This window comes from Centrocercus urophasianus, unplaced genomic scaffold, assembly GCF_019232065.1.
Source record: "Centrocercus urophasianus isolate 14NV4802_14NV808 unplaced genomic scaffold, USGS_Curo_1.0 seq_22, whole genome shotgun sequence".
In the NCBI taxonomy this organism is placed as follows: domain Eukaryota; kingdom Metazoa; phylum Chordata; class Aves; order Galliformes; family Phasianidae; genus Centrocercus; species Centrocercus urophasianus.
In genome coordinates this window covers 15792556-15815962 of record NW_024884778.1, presented here as the reverse complement: position 1 = coordinate 15815962, position 23407 = coordinate 15792556, and the positions used below count along the sequence as shown (strand labels likewise).

The window sequence follows — 23407 nt, the reverse complement described above, 5'->3', positions numbered from 1 at the left end:
AAAGACCAATTTTTTGCCACAAGTCACACAAAAAAGCAGTTCATGACCCTACTATCCTGTTTCCTTCTCAGAACATCATATTTCCCACATGCTGAAATACAAATAGCTCCCTAACTACTTCGATCATTTTATCCCACTTTTACTTTTCATTCCTGTTAATTTTCATATCTTTTCTTTCCCTAAGCAGGGTATGCTATCAGAAAAATCTATGCTATCATCCTCAGTGCTCTGTGTGAAAGACATTTGATTCACAACATATAAACATAAAACCATATAGCAAATGCACTATAAGCTTCTTATAGAGTACCCAAAGCAATGTCTGTTTGGCCATGACAAATTTTTGAAAGTGGAAAGACATTCCAGTGCTATGTCAAACCACACATTGTAACTTGCATAAGACCAAGCCTAGTGCCTTTAATATACGCCTGCAGCAATCCTACTTTTGTGTGCAAAGGACAGAGGAAGAGGTGGCAGAAAAAGGAAATTTTTCCTAGCATAGTTGCAGAAAAGTGCAGATTAATTCACATCATTTATGAATTCTGCTAACACCTGTATCATCATTAGGTGATACCAGGTTATATATACAAGTAAAAACAAGTGTCCATGTGATAATTAAGTTACATGATTAGCTGTCATAGTACAGTTACAACTAGTTTTCTTAAAGTATTACATTTTATATATAAAATTGGATTACAAATACTAGTAGTTTTTTTTTTTTTAATCTTTGAATATACTTTTAATGTCTTTAAGTGGGTGCTACCTGACACATCTTAAGAAGTGCAAAAAATATTAACATTTTGCTTCTCAGATATGAAGATGCATACTGATCTGCTCATTTGCCAAGCAAGAAATTGCTGATGCAGTTGAATACAGAATTGATTTGATTGAATTGTAATGAGTAAATTCTAGCTTTCAAAACTGATGTATTATGGGAAAAAAATTACTACATAAGCTTTTTGGACAGCTGGACCTTTGATTTTTTTTGAAAAATAAGCTCAATTAGAACAGCTTTTAATACACATTTTGCTGAAAATCACCATTATTACATTGTGCTAATGTAGTTACTATCTGAAGGTGAAATTTGAGTTATTAAGTTACGTGGGGAGAAAAAGGAGAGCTATGTTCTATCACACAATCAATACCAAATATAGTTGTTTATATAAATGCTGTCTTGCAAGCCCTTCATCCACATCAGTTTCATCAGATATCAAGTAGCCTCTCTCTATAGAGTACTGGCATCAGATTTTTTGAAAGCTGGGAAGCTGTAGCAGTTTCAGTAAGTACTGCAATGACGAGCACTTACCTTTTATTTTTTCACTCCTGCTCTGTCTTTGCTTGTGTCATGATAATTTCTTTTTTCAAGCTCTTCAGGTTTTCCAGCACAAAGTACATTTTAAAAGGTTTCATAGCTTTGGACATTTCTTTATCTGTCTTTAACAGTGATGTAATAAAAGTAGTTGTGGTATACAAAGTTCAAGGAGACCATCAGCAGAATCAACAGTATGTTCTCATCCTGAAAATATATGGTGCCTCTTCATGCATTTTCCTCCAACTGTCAGCTCTATGGAGTACCTTCAACACTCTTACTTTCAGAATAACTTAGCTTAGTCTGTGCTGTGGCTTATGTGATCTGGACAATACTACATGCTTGACAGCTGCAAAAATCAGTATGACAAACTGAGTAAGACTTTCATCCATCAGACAGCAACTTCCATGGCTGTCGAATGATCGAGAGCTGTAGTTTCTTATCTGCTTATTCTTTTCTCTTCCAGCTGACTCCATTTTTATCCACACATCTAGGCTTCAGTGACTGCTCACTGCTGAAACAAAAGAAAAAAAAAAAAGAAAGCAGTTTTTTTTTTTACTAGACGTGTTTAATAGTTAATTTTGAAGTAGAATTTTTTTAGCATTTAAAATGTTCTAGCTAATGTCATGTTTAAATGGCCATCTGTATTTCTATTTAAGCTGACACAAGAAATCAGAAAAAAATGAGTACCCAAGATAACAACATTGAAATTTATCCACAGTAATCATATTCAACACCTTCTTAATTTGCTATTTACAATTCCTTAAGATCAGTAGCCATCTCTTCTATTAATTACTTCCAATGACCATGTAGATAGCCAAACTGAATAAGAAAATGGGCTGACATAAACTGAATGTATTAGCAATGAGGACAGAGTAAGAGAGAACTCTACAAAAAGTCCAACAGGAAGATACTCAGAGGTGCATTGTTAGAAACCTTGTTTCTGTTACATGCTGAGAAAACTATTTTGATTTTCCAAATCAAAGGGAAACGGAATACCTGAACCAATTTTGCTGTCAAAAGACTTACACACGTGAGATGCAACTGATTTTCAGCTTACATTAACAGCCATTAGTCTGTTTTCAGTCATCAGAAATGCCTAAACACTAATTGCAAAGTATCAATCTTGTTTAGTTTCCTTTAAATAATCGCATTCAAATACCCACATCCCCCCTTAGTTTTTTTGAGGAAGGGCAGTGCTTCTTTCCAGCCATCAGCTTGCTCCACAGCCATGTATTTCTAATGCAGTTTAGCAATGCACATAATGCTGATTGTTTATAAAATGGAGTTGTATAAATGTAAAGTACCGTAATGAATACGCAAACCTGAACCTTTTCTGGAAGATTAAAAATCTCATTAAAATATCAAAATTCTTTTACAATTAGCAGCTTATTGTTTTTGCTATTGAATTATGTTGATGTTTTCAGCAGCACTTTGTAATTTTAGGTCATTGCAACCATCCCAACAAGTAGGCTAAAGTTCTTAAAGGAGGCAGGGCGGCTCACTGAGAAGGAAGAGGTTCCTGAAGAAGAACTCAATGAAGATGTTGAAGAAATTGATCATGCAGAGAGAGAACTTCGACGTGGACAAATTCTCTGGTTCAGAGGGCTTAACAGAATCCAAACCCAGGTATGCTAAAAAGTAAATGCCCCCATTTTCTAGATGTAATCTGTGATTAAGACAAGCTAATGTTATAGAAATCCACAGAGAACACTTCTGTACTGGAACTATGGTACGTGGAAACTGCTTTACTGTTTTCAAAGTAGCATTGCGTGAAATAGTAAAACAGGTGAACTTTAAAATGTGAGTGTATAGTGGGAACTGTAAATATTATAAAAATATTCAAAATAGGAATACCTTTTTTTGACTCTACTGTGTTTTTCTACTTCAGTGATGGCAGCTGAAAAAACAGTACTACTTGGAAAATGCTACCTTATGCTATTGCTAGCAAAACGTTACGAAGGCTTTCTAAAACATGCCATTTTATTTTGCCTAAAATGTATTGTTGGTCCCACTCATGCAATAAGGGAAAAATATTTGGATCAGAAGTGTAAAGCATCCCTTGATTTTTAAAAAGATAAAATATGTTACTGTCATGTATTTACAGATATTTATACATATACACATTCATATGTAACAGGAATTAATTTGTCTTCCCTTTAAGGTCTTGAAAAATCTGATTCTGGATTTGAAGTAGTAAGGGCTTAAGCATCCACTGAATACTGAATTGTGTGCACTGGCTGCTCTGGGTGCTATTTTAGAATTACTTCTTTCTACTTTTCCTAAATACAAAAATCTATGATTTTTTTAAAGCAAAATTAAAGGATTCAGATGAATGGTAAAAATACTAAATACTAAATACTTGCACTGAGCCGCACTATGAAATTTAGTGCAGTTTAGCCTAGTAAGTAAAAATGCTAGAAAAGTATTTGAACTATTTTGCCTTTTCCCTTGCAGTGAAGTAACATGTTTTAAAGCACTTTAGTCTTTCTAACACCTATGACAGCTTGCAGAAGAGAGCAACTTTTAAAGACATGTATTCCCCGTGATATCAGATGATTCCATGAATGTTTTGCATAATACTTACACAAAAGTAAGAGGTGAATAGTTAAGAAAATACTTATTATTTGAAGAATCTTTTAAAGAATATTTACATCTAAGATTTTGAGTTTGACATTTTGGTCTTAATTTGAGATTAATGGTATTTTCTCCCTTTTTCTATATACAAATGGATACTTTTTTTTCCCCGGAGAAAAGATGCAGCCATGCCTTTTAGAAAAATGGGAAGGCAGTTAACTGAAGCTAGGATGGTCAGGTCTACTCAGTGCATCACAGCAAAAAGAAAAGGGAAGGAGGATGGAAACTGCTGTTAGAGAAAGGTTAAGGATTTTGGTAAATTCCTGAGCAGCTGATGATTAAAAATGGATCTTCAGCTTTAGGGTTATGTGTCTTGACTCCTGTCTTGAGTCAGGAGCACTCATCAGCAGAGAAAATTCAAATTGTCATAGTTCTCTTACTTAAAAAGGTACAAACCAGTGCCCAGGTAGTGGCGATCATTTTGGAAAGATGACCTCTAAATGTGCATTCTTTTCTTCCTGATGGCTATAGGAGGAGTGTTGCCTGTTGGCATTTCTGTCAGGATGTCTTTCTGGTTGTGGTGAGTGTAAACAACTACAGAAAAAAAGAAAATTTCATCCTTTCAGCTCTTTTTCTAGTCTGAGAGGTAGCTTTTAGTTCTTCTGCATATCTTTGTCCATTTAATTCACAGAAAAATTATTCTTTTACACTACTTAAAACAAAATGAAATTAATTACGTTTCTTTCCTAACATCCATCTTAGTTTCTGTTCTGCTCTTAGTTGTAGATGTATCCTTGGTAGGATGTACTACTTCCTCTCCTACCAAAAGGCTCTGTGATTTTTTTTCTCATTTTGTTCATTCAGTGACTTTGATTTTTACATTTACATTTCACATCTGTGGAATGATAATGGAAAAAGGAAATGGGCCAAGAGACTCAAAAAGAGTTCCAGTTGCAGTTTTCAGATGTCTGCTGCAGAGCGATGAACCTATGTACAGGTCAAATTAGATACCTTGCTGGATGGACCTCGAGCGCATTTTGATGTGCTGTGTGTTGCGGCCCATCCAAATTAATTCATACACTTGTACTACATTTCCCAGGAAGCCATCTAAAGAAGAGTTGATGGAAGAAGATGAGGATGTCTGTAGCATCCTTGGGGAGCTGGAGGATTTGCAAGAATCCTCTGATGTCTAATGCACTTCTGGAGATGCAAAAAAAGAAGGTAGAGCATCCCCTCACTTTATATATATAAGAGGATGACAGCTAAGATTAGGAATAAGCTGTAGACTCAAATCTCAACAAATTCAGTCTCAACCATCATGCACTTGTGCTGTGTAATGGGTGATGTTTATTTTGGATTATTCTCTGTTCAGACCGTTGTGGACATACAGCTCCAGCATTCAACAAAAGCCTTCACTCCTAAGAAAGTTATAAAGAATCTATGAACGTTTTTGTTTGCTTTTTCCTACAGATAACTAACAGATTTCCAATAAAACCTCATCCAAACTGACAAAAACTTTACAGTAATACAGACTTTGGCCTGGGTTTTTTTGTTGTTGTTGTTTTTTTGTTTTTTTTTTAATTGCACTTTCAAAGCACAGGTTTCTCTAGGCACTAGAGAAAGAATTTCCATTGCTGATTCTTCACACTGAGATGCCAGATCCATCTCTATTTCATGCTGCACGTGCATGAATTTACGTGAAAGAAAAGTGCATGAAAAATGCACACACCAAAGTCACAGACACTGACTGTGTATTTCTGATTTTGTCTACTTCTGTTCGTTTGCGTACTTTACTGTCTTACAGTTTATGTCTTCTCTGGATGAACACGTACTGTCTTCTGATTGGCAGAGTTTCATTACTGCACAGCACTCTCAGAAGACTGGTAACATGAAGTTTCACACATGGCTCATTCTAATTACGGAAGCTTCATGAAGATACAAAAATAGTCTCAAATTTCATTAATGACAGGTCTTTTCTCTGCTAGTTTTCAGCAGTGATTTCCAGTTCTTTCTTGCAGTTCTCAAGAATTCATCATTCTAAGTTCCACGAGTTCAGTGCATCTTTTTAAGTTGCATACTGACAAGTTTCTGTAGTTAGCTCACATTTCAGTAGGAAAAAACATTTACATATGGAAGTTTGAAAACTTTTCAGGTTATATATTCAATTTTCGTAACACAAGGGCTCTGTCCTCCCTCTGCTTCTTTCAGTCTGTAATTCAGAGTCTGTGTTATCTACTTAATGTGGCCAAAAAAAGGATCTTACTAAGTATTAAAACTTTCTAAACTTACTAAATATTAAAACTGTTTTGAGAGCAAAAAACAAGACAAAATAGTTTTATAAATACAGATACCTTCTTAATTGCTACAGAAATACTTCTAATTTTTTTCAGAAATTAACGTGTCTAGAGACTGCTATGGAAAAAAAATATTTTTCTTTGGATATTCCATATAGAGATTTTCATTCATTTCTGAACTAAAACCTTCCCAAGCAAATGCAAACACCACAGCAATGACAGTCACTCCCAGCAAATGCTTTGATAGTTAAATAAAAAGCTAGTACCTCTTTTTTTTTTTTTTTTCCATTTTTTTTTCATTTCATATAGTATTTACTACAAAAAGATTGCACATAATTAGAATGGAAACTGTTTTATTTAATGCCAATTAAAGTATATTTTGCTTTACTAATACTAAAGCAAACTGTTTATCAGAGATTGAGCAAAGCCAATTTCTTCTTAAACAAATAAAATAAATTTTGGATGGAGTTACTGATCTCCTAAGGTCATTAATAACATCAGAACAGCTTGCTGAAACTCTCTTCCATGTTAAGGATCAGAAGAAGATTTTGGCACACCTATCCTGCCAGGACCATTCTGCTGTGCTAAGATCCATTTTTATTCTTTTTTAAACTGCTAATCTCTAACATGTTTATTAACTGTTTGTACATCAAAAATAGCATGGAATTTAAAGAAAGAGAAAAATTTAATGAGAGAGAAAAATTACCGTATGCTTTTTTTTCTTTGCCTGAAGGCCTATAATCAAAACATGATGACATTCTCTGTTCTGTTAGAAGTTTTTCAAACATTTTATGATGTAGGACTTAGCCTTTGCTTTCTCATTTTTAGCAATATGAATTGTTCTAAATAAATACACTCTTCTGTAATTACAAAATCATCTCATTTTAAAATGCACTGTTTACTTATTTATTTATTTGGGCATACTCTTTGCTGTTTTCTGATTTTGAAAGATAAACTCCTTAGTAGGCCAGGATCTTCTCCTTCATTCACTTCAGAGAGAATACATTCCTGTATGTTCCACCTTTAGGATTCTAAAATGGTTGTCATCTTTTTCCTCTGCATTTACTCCATGAAGATCTGTAGTAACTTTTTTTCAGGAGAAAAATTAAATTACACACCAGAGAATTTTTGTTCTCTGGAGAAAATATTAAATACAGAGCTTCCCTTATCTTTTCATTCTTATGCTAGAGTCTTTCAGTTAACAGGAAAGGCTTTTATACATCCCAAAATGCCCTTTGGCTTTGGATCTACCACCTTAATCTTCCACAGAGCAGTTCATGCTCTCAGTGAGTGCTTTCAAAATCTTTCTTGAAGTTCTCTTCTGAAGAGTGCTCTGTTATGTATGTCAGATAAAGAAAACCCAGGATCTTTAATGTAATTCTGCTTTTGTATAGTAAGCATTTCAGGTAAGTATTTAACATGTCTTCATAAATAACCAGTGCTTTGAACCATATGCTGTTTTCAAAATGCCACTGATTCACTTGTATTCTTGTTCCAAATGGCAACACATTCCATATTGTATTTTTATTTTTTTATTTTTTATTGGACATACAGCTCAAAATAAGGCTGCTGCAGAAAACACAGAGAGCAAAGCTGCAGAATGTTGTAATGACTGCTTTAAACTGCACATCCATCAGTGTGCACATTAAACGCACGTTGTATTTAGGGGTCTTACTGGAAAAGAAAAAAAGGGTCAATGAACAAGGCTGCTTCATGTTTGTCTAGCAGAAGTACAGCATGGTGATCAAAGCAATAACCTTTGATTCTTTTTACAGCTGGCTTTGACATGGTTATTTCTGTGAAAACATAAAGGAAAACAGTGATCTCCAAAGAATAAGCTAATGGGGGGGACGCATCCGTATCGTTAGAGATGAAGCCATGTGAATGTATTTATTAGTAAGACTGGCTGCACTAGAAAATGTTACCAAATTTATTATAATGCTTTCAACTTAGAAAATTTAGGAGGGCTTATACCAAGGTTTGTGCTATTTAACTTGATAAATATACCGCTTTACCTTTTCCCAACTACTTTCTAGGCTGTAACTCTTAAAAAAATCTGTGTTGCAAGATAAAATCTGGAAACATTGGGCTTGTTCATACAACTAGATGGGTGAAATCTGCTAACAGATTCTGTTCCTGTTTTGTTGTGTTGTGGTTGTACGATTGTAACAAAGAAGGCATTCTGTTTAGGGATTTGTAGCTGCTATCTACTGCCAATCCTTGGCTTTAAAAACATTGGGTATATAGAGCCTGCTTTATATTGTGTAATGCCGGTGACATCGTGAAATACCTCCTTTTTAACTTGTATTCTGAGTTCATGGTTAAAAGTACTAAAGGAAGATATTCAGCAAAGACACATCTAACAGTGGGTTACAATATGCATATGGAAATGACAAGTAGAAACTGGTCGTTCTGTTTACTGAAATATTCGGTCCGGTTCAGCGCAATTTTGTGTTTAATTTTAAGCACCATATAAATATAAAATATTAATATTTTATTCTGTAATTAGAATAGACCATCATTCATTATCACTGCTTAATTTATACAAACTTTCATTATAGAAAAAAGTAAAATATCAGAATATTTCCCATTTTATCAAGCTAGTACGCTGACAACCTTGTTTTTTTTGTAGACAAAATTAATTTGCATAATAATTGTAGACAAAATATTTGTAATATTTCTTTAGGCTTCCCCCCCAAAAATTAAATAACTGAACTTTCCTCCCCCTGGAAGAATGCCTGAAAAGCAATAGCAAAGCAATTTTATTCTCAGTAAGAAGAAGTAGACGTTAGCTAATTCAACTATTCAGTTTATTTACATATAAATAAAATGGTTTAATTTTGCAATATTTTTATTTCAAATATGCTAATTGTTTGAACTCATGCAGCTTCATTGCCTCCTATCGAGCTGCTTCATTTTATTCAGCAGAAAAACTGGACCATTTCATATTTAAAACGTTAAGAAGGACTCTAAAAAAGTATTTACTTCCATAGAAATTAAACTGCGTGCACGATTGATTTATTGTTTTTCATTATTATTCCTGTTAGTTTTGCAACTGTATCCATACTTTAAGCAACTTGTCTCATTCTTTCCTCCATTACAGATCGAAGTAGTCAATACTTTCAAGAGTGGCACTTCCTTTCAGGGGGCTCTAAGGAGACAGTCCTCCGTCACAAGCCAGACCCAGGATGTAACCAATATTTCTAGCCCTAGTCACGTATCGTTATCCAATGCTCTTTCCTCTCCTACCAGCACATCTGCTGCTGCGGCTGGGCGTGAGTGTGTATTCTTAATGCATCAGATCTACAGAGATGCCAACTTACGTAGCAGTCATTTGAGACTGAGCTACTTTGCACTCTCCCATTTTGCCATGTGATATTAGTTTACACGTACCCAGACACACGTAACTGGATTACTTTGTGTACAGTAGATGCTCTTCATCATTCACTGCAGGTTAATGTTAACTTACTGTTAGAGCAGTAGTTTTTATCCAGTGTATGGAGACTCTGAGGTTTCTGTGTTATATTTTCCTAATGCCATTCTATGTTTTTCTACTGCTTACAAAACATATTCTCTAAAAAGTACTGTGAAAATCTTACATTAGACAAAAAAACAAACGAAACAGCTCCAGCTTATCAGGTAAATGATCATTACATTTGGAAGACTGTGTATAATGTAGGTCACTCATGTTCAGTGAATATGTACTCTACTTGGCACAGGTACAGGAATGAATAAAGAAACAAAGAATCTGGCTTATGATGAAAGGCTAACGGATTATGGTTTATGTGAATTATGAAAGAAAAGCACCTCTAAATTTGACGAGAGATAAGCATTAAGGAAGGAGGTAGACAGGCAAGTTAAAGGACAGTATCAGTGCAACAAAATAAACTAATTTGCTAGAAAAACTGTATTCTTAAATGCTGAAATCTTGAAACGGCTCTCCTCTACATGTAAGTGAAGCATCAAGTGAAGAGAGAGTGAACAGAAAAAAAACTCTGACAGGACTACTTCACTGTAACATCTTCATTAGTCTGGGAAGACTCTTAGACATCTAACTTTGTTTAGCATTAAACAAATATTTAAATGTATAGAACTCACTTTATAGAGTTCTTCCATACTTTACAAAATCATATAGTATACGCCTGTTGCAAGAAGTTGGTCAGAGGGAAGGCAGACAGAGACAAAGCAGACGAGAGAGGAAAGTAATGTTCCAGAGCCCCTGGAGAAGGAAAGGAAGCTTGACCTTTCCTTTCAGTTTGAGTGCAACCTCTTCAGTATTTGAACATCAAGAATAAAGAAATTTTAGACATGCATTAGAACCTATGCTGGAATTAAATATCAAAGGAGAAACTTTACTTTTGCTAAGAACCCAAGAAGTCATTAAGACTCTAGCTTTGATGATTTGCTCTTAGAGAAAATTTTTATCTTTTTCTATCTTGGTGAAAGTTTGTCCTCCTGACTTTTACTCCAACAGCATCAACAATTTCAGGGTAGCAGCATGACCGAGTGAAGCAAAGGCTGCATGCTACTGCTGTGCCACAGGCACTACAACCTCCTACAGAGAGGTCAGAGCCTGAGTTGCCTCATTTCACACCAAGCTGTACACAGAACGCTACCGACAAACCCAGCTTTTCATTCAGGGAGAAAGTCTTTAGTAACATTTCTGCATTTGAGCAGAAAGCAGAGAACAGCTCATTCTGATGTGGGAAATGTTTCATCAATATCCTGAAGCCAGTGGTCTGAAAGGATAAATCTAGCAAATATAGAACAGTTAATTTATCTTCTTCCTTTTCTCTCCAATGCAGCAAATCAGCTAAGAATTGAATAGTGCATCCTGAGAAAGGACTTATTAGGTTATGAGCTGAAGTTAATTAATAAGGGAAGTGTAGTCTGCTATGGTGTTTGCTATTTGAGAAAATAAAACATTTCTGCAGGGAAAAAAAAAGACTGAATTATTGAGCTATACAGGGATATGCATCTCCACTGCAGAGAGTAAGTACAGATTGATGCTTTTAAAGTGATTCTCAACTGCTGTGTGGAATTTTGCTAGAATTTTATTACTGCAATGTAATGATTTTTCACTATTAAATTGATGTTTCCTTCAAATTATAATCCTTAGGGAATGTTTTGACTTATTAATACAATAACACAAATTCAATGACAGTGAAAAAGAAAAGGTTTATTCCCAAACTGCTTCCATTGTAAATCTCTTCTAGAACCTGGTGAAATTTTCTGAATCCAAATTTAATTGAAATACTTTTTGGGATTGGCATTTTCTGAGAAAATATAGGCTTACACATCAACTCCTTGCTTGAAACATGGAGCGAAGGACTCAGATGCTCAAAATAAACAAAACCCTAAATATGATTTGTTGGGTACTTACACATAAATTGTGGGGTGAGAGGAATAATAAGATAACTGTACCTCTGATTTTGAAGCCTTTCTTGGAACTTTTTAAAATATTCCATATGTGGATCTCACACATCAAGGGAAAACCTTAAAGGTACAGCAAAGACAAAAGGGCATAATTCTTGAGGGCTGCTAGTATGAGATGCTGTTCGTTTTCAGAGAGCTGCTGCTCAGCACACTGCACCTATAAGGATACTTCAGTTATCATTTTGGGTGTCCAAAATACAGACATTCTGCAGAAATAAGAGCATCAAATGGTGCTCTGTCATAAAAATATATAAATCTAATTTTACCGAGCATGTATGCAGTTCTTTACTACTTGTATAACCTTTTAATGTAACACTTTGTTGCATCATTTCTTCTGCAGTTTATAATATCAATTTGGAAACAAAAATCTTGTCATTGTCTATTGTTGCTGGGCAGGCTAATGTTTGATTGAAATAAACATTCAGATTTGTAAGTTATTAATAACTACACAGAATGTTACTGCATGAGTAAAGATACAGCTCCCTGTCAAATGCTGCCTATCTTCAGTAGCTGTAAAACAGGTAGCAAGCTATTACCTGCATCATCTTTCATAGGATTGCAGAATGCCTTAACTGAAAGTAATTTGTATACAAAGAAATGCTTACTGTGATACTAAAACTTCCCTAGTTAAGCTGATATTGTTCAGATCTCAGTATTTCTGCTGAGAACAAATCCTGTATTTCTGGATGTCAGTGTTAGTTTATAATAAAGTCTGCCTTATGAATGCCTTATCACTTCTGAAAAAACCTTATGGCTTTAAACACAGTGAAAGCTTTTGCAAAAATAAATCTGGCATTTTATGTACTCTAGTAAAAGTAGAAGATTTATGCAAGTTCAAACTAAATATGTAATTCATATGGACACCATTAAACTACAGCAATTGAAAACGTGAGATTAAATCTGAATTCAACGTGGTCATGGCCATTTTCTCAGATTTTGCTGTATCATATGCATGAACACACACATACATACTCAGTCTTAGGTCATCGTTACAGGTTACATGACAGTGTCAAAAGTGGTTTTAGATACCAGGCTAAGCTTTACCAGCTCTTGAGGATTGAAAGTAAAATTGCTGAATATAAGAACGTGTATTTCCTTCTACTTTTTATTTTGAGGAAGCAAAATCAGATGATGTGGAGCAATGACTGTTTTTTTTTTTTATTTTAGAAGCTCAGAATTTAGAACACCAAAGGTCAGCTTATATGTAAAATCAGGTATATGCTTAAAACCTTTGCTAGTTCATGGCTTAATTAGGCAGAGGATCTAACTGTACACAAAGTAAACAAGTTATTCTTTATCTATTTTTACCTAGTTGTCAAATGCTGTTTGTATTTTCAATAGGCAATTCCTTCAAGAAAATATGGTTTAAAATTTGTCAATGCTCTTTGTTCTTCCCTCCGTTCCCATATAGACAATATAGTTAATAATGTTCCTAAGTGGAAGAAGCTGCAGATCTCTTTACAGGAAACAAACAAAAAAAAACATACAAAAAACTCTTTCTTTAAAGTTTATATAAAACAGAAATATTGTTAGCTATAGGATACATCTGGGGAAAAACAATCAAAAGAAAAACTACACCAACAAGCAGCCTCCCACACCATAAGCCTGCTGCAGTTTTTGTGCCTTTGGGTTCCTTTGGATTTGTTCCATTGAAGGCTATCATATTTGGCTGAGATTTTTAGAAGTGGATATTTCACTGAATCAAACTTTTTGCAATATTAACATTAGCAGCAGTGGCATCAAACAAGCCACTTGTACAGATGACAGACAAACACACAGATGCAGTGATGACTCAGGAGTTTCTAGCAGGCAATTAAAATCTTTTCCAAATTATCACAAAATATTCTTAGTGTTTTCCATCACACAGACTTCTTTTTTGAAAATTTATTTTTAAGTGTTTTCCAGCCAAGAAGAAAAAGTAACTGGAAAAAAAGCATAGCATTATAAAGGCTGGGGTCTCCATTTCTTAGAAGTGGCTGATCCAAGGTGTTTTTCATTGTCGCTTTAATTTGCAAGTACCTGAAATTGCTCAGACTCACCAAGAAGCAATAACTTCAGGTGGAAGCTTTTGGTCTGCTGCTCTTGCCTCAAGAACGGGCATTAAAATCTGCAAATTATGCCAGAAACTTCATCACAGAACATTCAGAAATCTTGATTCTAGCGCTTAGTATGACATTTTTATTAATAAAGATTTTCAAAGGGAGAGTTTGGCTTAGCTTTTTGTGATCTGTTGTGCATGAAAATCAGATACTCTTGTACTGAGAAATTATCACTGTTCAGCAGCCTTTTCTCATCTATTATTTCTTACTTATTTAGTTTCCTATAAATGTAATGATTGAGCTGGACAGCCATTACAACTGAAACTCAAGAGGTTCTTTGTTTGGATCAAATTTTCTCATGAAGACAAATGGGAGCTTTTTTTTTTTCATGAAAAACATCTAATTTAATAAATGTAAAGCAAATTTACTGTCCAATAGTGGTCTAAATTCAGATCACAGATGGTTAAGTTGGTGGGCAAACCAGCCTGACTGAAACTGCCATATGTCTTCCAGAGCAACATGGTCACCTGAGGAAATGGAGCAAGTAGAAAATGAAACCTACAGCTAAAGTGATGTTTATAAAAGTTTCAGCATTTAGGGACATTATTAATCTGTTGTCTGACAGAGGCAGAAATATCATGGTAGAACTTGCAAGTTTCCGCTGGTTATCACAAAGATTGCTCCAGTCCACTGGGATGTCCAAAATCTTAACTGACTGCTGTGTATCCTTCCTTCAGGAAAATAACTGTGTTTTAAGTCTAAATATAAAGTCCAGTCCTCAACTGGAGATGCACTGTGGCAAGAAGATATAGACTCATAACAGAGAAATCTTTTCTTTAAAAAGATTGCATTTTATATTTAAGCTTTGGCAAATCTGATAAAAACCTGTTAGGCTCCAAAAATCTGGAACAATTCTGTAATAAAGGAGATATGCTAAGAAAGTGGAAGACACACTTCTGATCTCATGCTATAAAATTCAGTGGAGTAACAGACGTGAAACTTTGTGAAATGAGGATCAGACTTGAGGTTTTCATGGATGATGTGGTTATTATATTCTGCCCTTGCTATGTGTGGTTTGACTTTTCAGCAGTGCTTACTGGAACTATGGCATATTTATGTAGAAAGAGAATATCCAGAACATCCTAGTCATGCATACACGTGACTCCCATATATATTATCCCATATTATCTTTTCCTGTGATATCTAATCCAATCTGATACACTTTAAACTCAGGGGATTCAAAAATAAACAGGAACAAACACACTGAAGATATGCCTTGTATCTCCAAGCTTCACATATCCCAAAGTACTTGACCAAACTTTCTCTAATTCGTATAATTATACTATTGATATAGAATAGTATCAGTTACATGTAAGAGTTGGCATCTCTTTGCAAAATTGACATCTTGTTTACAATTTTATACTAATCACCTTACTGATCTTTCAGTATAGAATTTATTTGCTTTTGCAGTGCCCTACTCTCTACTGTCTGAATATTAAATGTGTTTGTTTTCCCAGAGGGCTAGAGAACATTGGACAAAAGGGTTCAGCAGGAGAGAGTGAAATAAAAAGAGGTTGTGAGTCTTTAACCTTGAGCCTGAAATGAATGTGAACCAAACTCAAGATACTTGGCTTATAAGAAGCCAGGTAAACATTCGAGTATAAGCCCACATGCTACCAACCATAACAGATGTGCAGATGATAAAGAGGCTTTGTGTATTTTGCCTATATTGTTGTATTTAAGAGCGAGATTCTGAACTTCATCTTTTCTTCTGATGGGGAAAAAAATGTAGTATCTAAATTTCTATTTCCTTTATTTTTCTTGCCTAATGCAGTATAATAAGTATAACTGTCAAGGTGGGATGAAACTCAAGTTTTTTCTGTTACAGCTACAGAGAAGAAAGAAGTGGAAACTTAGAGCCATGTCAAAAATGTCCTGAATTGTTGTTCCCACAGTCTTTTGTTTAAAAGCAGTTCATTTTTTTCTGTTGTCTCCATTACTGTGAGAAAAGGGAGCTGTATCACACTGTTTGTCTTCCCTTGGCATTGTCAGCATCATAAAGAAACCTCATTTACATGAGCTTCACATAGTTCATAAAAAACATGTTCTCGGTTCTATCCATCATGGGTATGTCCCTGCTTTTACATGCTGTACAACCATAACATTTTTTGAAGTTCATCAGCTATAATATATCTTTAAAAAAAAAATTATCACACTATGTGGGCTTTGCTTCAGTAGAGCCTCTAAACATTTCAACATTAGATATTACTTCAAATAACCGTGAACTTCATTAAGCATGGATTAACAGAATTTGTTGCTGTTGGGCCATGTAACTCTGGGTAAGCAGTATCTTTTCAGTTCTTAGCTTAAATAGGGTATTGTTACTGCATTTGAATTAAAATGCCAACTTTGTATTCAAGGTGGCAAACCCCGAATATGTATGGAAAAACCTCTACACCACTCTAAAACTGTAGAGAGATGTTAAGAAGGCAATTTTCTACAGATCCTGAGAGAAGAAAACTAACTAGCTTTATATAATCTCAGCTTCAGGGATTTGCCCAAATTTTGCACTTATGTTACAGCTGCATTCAGCAGATCGGTTACTTACATATCAGTAGTTATAAAAAAGTTTTAAACTATTATATTTTACCAAAAAATCACTATGAGCATATAGAATCTTTGCCCATCATGTCTAAATGTTCCCACAACATCTCCACACAAAGTGATGCAACTGCTAGCTGATCATACATTCTGAAATTATGTGTCTTCAGACTGCTGTGTAAACACATCTAGTCTAAGCAAAAGATGTTGCTGTAGTCTTTTCTTTCAGTGGTTCTTCAGCAGTCCCAGCAGAGTACTGAATTCAAGCCATGGTGGGCAGGTTTTCATTCACCTTGTTTTCAAACACAGTCTGATTCTGTAGCTTTCCCCCAGCTACGTGTGATACCAGCAAGCTACTTAGATTGACTGAAAGCTTGGTATTAAATGTAAATTAGATTCCAAGTCTTGGAAGTAAATGCAGTATAGATGCACAATTAAAATCCATACTTGCCCTATAGTATCATTTTCTGAGTCAGCTTCTGCAGTTTTATTAAGCAGACTACCAGTGGCTTCAGTGGTTGTTTCTTACTGCAGAACTTGCAGTCTCACTGTATGAAACTAAATTCCTCACTTGCTAGCCTGCAAAGGCTTAAACCTACGGCCTTTGTGGCCTGAAGAAAAGCTTTACTTTTATTGAATCCGACAAAATCTCCACCAGTGTAACATAATAATCCAAGCCTGTATTTTTAAAGTGAAAATTTAATGTACTTTTATTTAAAAGAATCTAGCTGGCAAATAGAACCTAAATCTATGTAATAAAATGTGGAGATATTCAAGAGAATTAAGGATTCTGTTTAATCAGATATGGTGAAAAGCTGCAACTGAATGAGATGATTGCTATTTTTATCCAGAGAGCAGAAATAATAGGTAGCTTTGCAGAAAATACCCCTGCATCAGCCCATATTATAAAGTGGGCATTTCACAGAGCAGTTCCCTGATTTCAAATAGGGCAACGTGGTAATGCCTCAAAGATTGCTTTGGCAAACATATTATCTTATCATTGTTTAGACAAACTACTTTGCACTTTCAAATAGAAGACAGAAAGGTCTAGGTAATGAGGGAATTAGTATGTCAACTCATAGAAATAAGAGTTCAAATCCTATATATTTAGTAATGCAAATTAATCTCCTGTTGGTTCACTACAGAACCATCACAGAGCAGAGCATGACTCAAAGTGGTTCAACTTGCATAAAGCCCCGATTGTAATTCCAGGTGCTCTCTCAAACAGATGTTATGTACACTGTAGATAGCACTGCACAAACCTTGCTCTTCTATGCCCCTCTTATCTTGCACCTGCCAACCTCCTGAAATCTATCCCAGACCTGCACAGGCTATTCTCTACCGTGTTAGTTTTCCTATTTGGAACATAAGTAGTCACGTGAACCTGCTTTTTGTATTGTGCCCTATCCTACCAAATGCATTTATACAGAGAAAGGGATTTATTTGGACTCACCAAAGGCCATGCATTTGAAGGTGGCTTAGGATTTTTGAAAGATGATGAACATTCATATGTAAAGAAAACAAAGGACAGAGTTCAAAGATCAAACTATAAGTCAGCCTCTTTCTCAAATCTGCTGATATTCTGTACAACTTGGTCAGCCTGATCCTGCAGCTGTAACAATGTGAGCCTGTAACTATTAAACCGATCTGCTCATTTAAGGGGAAAATAAAACTATACGAATTAGTGACATATTAAACCAACCAATAATGTGCAGCATATCCACATGTAAAATGACACACATACCTACCACCAACCATTTCAAATGTGCTTGGAAAAGCTTTCACAATGCCTGCTTGCACCTTTTCTGCCTCTGCCTGTGTTTTGGTTTTCCCTTTAAGAAATGCTAAAAATTCACTCATGAACTACATGGAAGTAGAAGGATAGAACTCATACTTAGTCATAAAACATTTGCCAACAGATCACGTTTTTGCCATTCTGTTTTTTCCTCTCTGCCCCCCCACTCCTTTCCAAGCAGTTATGTTTTTTCAGTAGTAACACATAGCACAACCCTTCACGTCTCTTCAGAACTGTAGGTCACTGGGATACGGACTGCATCCCTCCCTTTGCCCACCCACAGAGCACTAGTGTCCCCACTCTGCCATGCCCCTCACTGCTCCTTTCATTTCTTACCGAGAAAGCAATTTGCACTGTTGTTCACAGTCTAATGGGCTGAGCCTCATAGTTTATTTTCACCTGTGTTCTTATTGTCAGGTGGTTAACAACATTACATTTATCCTGGCAGAAGTCTGCTGACCTAGTTTAAAGACTGCATATATGGCATCAATTGTGTCACTTTCAGCTTTTAACTTTACAAAGAGTATTGCGACTGAGACACAGAAAATGAAAGAGCTTGCTGTTTAACAACGCAATTCAATTCAACCCAACAATCAATACATTACTTTATTATGTTTTCTATATATTAAAAAGTTAAATGGCTAGAACAGTGGGTCTATACTCGAGTGTTTACCTCACATATGCATGAAGGAAAAAAAAAAGTTGGTTCAACAATACAATGTTCACATTATCCAGGCTTCCAAGTGTAGTTGTTGTGTGCAAGTTATCTCTGTGGTAACTGTGATTTTTTTTTTCCCTGTGGTAGCATGATTATGCTTAGTATTTTGTCTGCTTGGCTTTTTGTGCTCTTGGCTGCATTCATTTAGATTTTGCTTTGAAACATTGGTATTACTTATAATTTTCACACTTGGCTCCTGTGTGTCTCATACGTACCCATCCAACTGTGTCTGTGTTCTGTGCTTTTCTGTTTGTGGAGTGTGATTTGTTACATGTAATGTTTTATAACAAAACAAAAGAGACTTTTTTTAAATAAAAAAGCCTTCCTACTTACTCACTGCAAAACTATCAACATGCATGATTTTACATTTGCATTACAATTAACATGGCTTGTCTTTTACTAGGGATGTACCACACGAGTGGACGTTCGCTTTCTTTAACCAGTACTTCCCATCAGTTCTTTGATGGCTTTAAACTTGATTTATTTTAATATTGCAGTTGATACAGATATTCAAAATGCACATTACTGAGCCACTCGTTTATGCATATAACATCCAGAGACTATGGACTTCAGCTGCCTGCACTGCCCTAACCATATGCTACATTTTTCACAAAGTATTCTCTAACACATTTTGGTCCCTTAAAGGTGTGAGCTCTGACACCTCTTTCCTTTTCTCCCCCTAGATCCGCGTCGTGAAGGCATTCCGTAGCTCTCTCTATGAAGGTTTAGAAAAACCAGAATCTAGAACCTCTATTCACAACTTTATGACTCATCCTGAGTTTAGGATAGAAGATTCCCAGCCCCACATCCCACTCATTGATGACACAGACCTAGAAGAAGACCCTGCTCTCAAGAAAAACTCAAGTCCACCGTCTTCACTGAACAAGAACAACAGTGCTATCGACAGTGGAATAAATCTTACAACTGACACAAGTAAATCAGCTACCTCTTCTAGTCCAGGAAGCCCAATACATAGCCTGGAGACATCACTTTAGCTGAAAAGGTCACTGCAAAAAAAAAAAAATAATTATAATAATAATAATTAAAGTAAAATAAAATAAAATAAACAACCACAGCAACCGAAATCTATAAATATATATATTAAAAAACATTGCTGGCTGAAAAGCTGTTTGAACTCTTATTCACTCTGAGACAAGTGAATGAATTGTTAATCACAATGGTTTTGGGGAAAGAATGAATGGCTGATTTACATACCCCCCTCTTGTTCCCTTCCAGAAAACAAAACAAACAAAAAAAAATCCTGCATGAATGTACTGTACACTTCTGGCCCTTCTTTCTTTCTTTTTCTTCCTTTTTTTAATTTTTATTTTTATTTTTTCCTCCTTAAGCAGGAACTGCAGAGGACTTCTTTCTGCGGCTATTTATCCAATTCACTGGTCTGTGAGTTTTTTGAAATGCTTGTGTGGCATGGACTCAATTGTATAGATTAATTTAAAGAACTTTTTTGAAGTTGCAAAGCTTAACTTGCACAGTAGATTTGCACCAGTTGGACAGAGGAACTTAAACATTTATGAGACTATATATAGAGATATATACATATAAGTATATACATAATTAATTATATATATGTATATATCTATATATATATATACAGTTATATATATATAAAGTTTCTTTGTTGGCATGTTGCCTTGTTTCTGCTCAAATTGCTCTGACTATTTTAACTTATTTATGTCCTAAAAAAGAATGTAATTTGTTTACAAACCTGTAGATAATATCCTTAACTATTTGTAGGGTTAAGAAAGCACTTCCTGCCGAAGTAGTATAAAAATGGCTCAGCTCAGCTCATTGAAAAGTCTGTAATATCGCACCCTGGATATTTTATTGCAACTGCATTCTGATTTCTGCCTGTTTTTTTGTTGTTGTTTTGGGTTTTTCTTTTTTTTTTTTTTTTTTTTTTTTTTTTTTTTTGGTTAAATATTGTAGATATTGCTAGTAAATAACGAAAGAAGCCAAAATATAATAACACATTGGATGTAGCATTGTGATCCTATATACAGGGAGGTAAAACAGGCTTCCTTTGTTTCAAATAAAAATCAGAATGATCAGGTTCTCTCTTTTTTTTTTTCCCCTCTGATAATCTGCTTGAATTTGTTTTGGTGCAACATTTGAAAATGGAAGCTATTTCATTCTTGAAACATATGGCAATGGCTTCCAAAAAATATTTTTAGACAGATAACATGTGAAACTGAGTTGAGTTTATAAATAACAGATTTAAAATAAGTTATATCTGGTTTGTCTATATGGAGATCAAACTAATGTTTAAATATTGTGACATATTGTGTTAATTCTTTTCAGTTAGTAATATAGGCATTTATTTCTTTATTACTTATGAAGTACAGGCTGTTGGCATTTTGGATGAAAATCACTGTAGGTTGTTGCTTTGATTTTTTTTTTTAATGGAAAATATCATTTCTGCACTATTAGATCTGAATGAAACGATATTAACTGTATATTGAGATATTCTTTGTGTGATTTTATTTTTAAAGAAGCTTGTCTTCCTGTAGTCACAAAGTATACTGTAACACAGTACAGTTTTACCTTGAGCTTTCTACAAAGAAAGCTACTGTGAAAACCTGCAGTAAGGAGGGTGAAAAATATTTTTCAAGATGGTAACAGCCCTAATAACTTAAAATTTATGAGCTTATATAATTGCTATGTCAACCACTTGAACGCTAAGCACTTTGTGGATCACAGATTTTTCATAAATAATTTTTGTATTTAATATAAAGTTTGCTTGGAGACTTTTCAGCATATAATCTTTTCCATAATTGTACAGTGCAAAAGATATTTTGAATTACACCACTGATTATGCCAGATGTATTGAAAAACTCTCAAACTAGCTTGACAAATTGATTTGTTAAGGTATTACTGATTGTCTTAAGGTTGGCTAATAACATGGTGCATCTCTGCAGTCACAAGAACTAAACCAAGCCAGAACTCTCCTAAACGGGATTAGACTCATGGCCAAACTGCAGACTGAACTGACTAAAACATTTTCAGGGTGCATCAAGACTATTCAGCCAGGTAAAGCTCAAATCAGCTTGAATTGCCAGCTTCCGGACTCTTGTGTAGAAGCTTGAATGTTTTTGGCTCAAACTCGTAGTTCGCTATCTGATCCAAACTTTTCATTCAACAGCAGAACAGGTCGTGGGAGGTGTATACAAATGTTTTCAGCAGATAGTGTTACCCGTTTCTTAACAGTAAAAAGCTAGCATGGAAGCATTATTATTTTAGCTAATTCCTAGCAACAAAGTGATTGAAACTCAGTCAGGATTGTTCTTCGCTTTGTAAATACGGTGACTTACCTTTGTATAACATGTATTGGGTTTCTATGGCCTATTTGGGATATCATATTCAGAAGAAAAAAACAAAAAAAGTGTTATCTATTTACAGGGAAGCCTCTAGCTTTGGACTTGAACATCTACAAAAGTTATTAATACTGGAACAACTTGTTTTCAGCATCTTAACACTGACTGTTTGCCTTTTTATTTTCAAACTTCATATTTTTTCTTGGTTTCATTTTTTTTTAAATTTTCCTGTAGGAGTATCCCTCCCTAAAGTACCATTTGCAGACTTGAAAACTGTTAAGAAAATGAACACTGCATTCTGTGTATATATAGTAAAACATATATAAACTGAGATGCATAGATAACTTGGGCTTTTGTGAGCAGAGACTGTGCTTTATGTATATGATAAATGATAGATTTTTTTTAAAGCAGAATAGCTATGACCTTTCAACTACAAGTCGTGCATCACAATTCCTTTCTTTTATTGCTTGACCTCTCTGTGATGGGAACAATGGATCAAAAACCAAAATGATCAGTTTGTTAAATTCCCTGCAATATATAAATGCTCGCTCTCAACGTACTGTACTTAGCAGCATGAGATTTGTGGACAACAATACAGTGGTACATTGGCAATCCATCCCACTAGGGGTTATTAATATATGTTCATTCATCTGTTTTTATGAATTTTTTTATCTAGACAATAATTGTAAATAAAGAACTTACTCTGTCTGTTCATTTAATACTATGCAAAAGGTTATGCTTTCTATTGTTATTCTTATTCCTACAGTGTGATGCTGGAATGTTTGTGGTTTCAAAACAAAAAAAAAACAACAAAAAAAAAAAGACAAAAGTAAGTAAAATATGTGATGTAAATTATTTTATAGTTTGAAACAAAATGATAAAGTTTTACTCTTGCTGCTTACTGTCTTATAGATCTCTCTTGGCAGGAGCACAAGTGGAAAATTTAAAGAAATAAATTCACAAAGCAGCATGAACAATAATGGTCTGAACGTAACAGCTTTCTTTGTTGTCACCTGAAGTTATTAAATCCAGCTTTGGATTCCCACTGGCACAATGTAAACATGTATGTACCTGTTCTGGATTGGCACTATGAAGCCTGCTTACCACTCAGAGGTTGCATTGGCTCCCATAGGCTTTCCTGACACCCAGTTGCTAAGTCAGCCCACAGTGCTTTTGTACCTGACTTGGAGTCAGTGAAACAAAGCTGTGGTGGTGCACTGTGGTGGGAATGGCTGATGTGAATGCTGTAGTGAACTTAGCTGAAATGAGTAAGTACAGAATAAGACAGGTGATGAAGATAAGACAAATG

General features: G+C 35.0%; 1 protein-coding gene across 8 annotated transcripts in view; it reads left to right on the top strand.

The window, feature by feature from the left end:
* ATP2B2 (ATPase plasma membrane Ca2+ transporting 2) overlaps nucleotides 1-23078 on the top strand; it is a 252133-nt gene extending 229055 nt beyond the window's left edge. For 5 of the 8 annotated variants that reach the window (XM_042823423.1, XM_042823425.1, XM_042823421.1 and 2 more), the window contains exons 22-23: nucleotides 2753-2935; nucleotides 19450-23078. In XM_042823423.1, the coding sequence (XP_042679357.1) occupies nucleotides 2753-2935; nucleotides 19450-19761 (495 nt within the window). In that variant the 3' untranslated portion in view covers nucleotides 19762-23078. Of the gene's footprint in view, nucleotides 1-2752; nucleotides 2936-9280; nucleotides 9453-15169; nucleotides 15226-19449 lie in introns of all 8 variants that reach the window. The other 3 variants (XM_042823427.1, XM_042823429.1, XM_042823426.1) reach the window with 3 other exon arrangements.
* The last annotated feature ends 329 nt before the right edge of the window (nucleotides 23079-23407 follow it).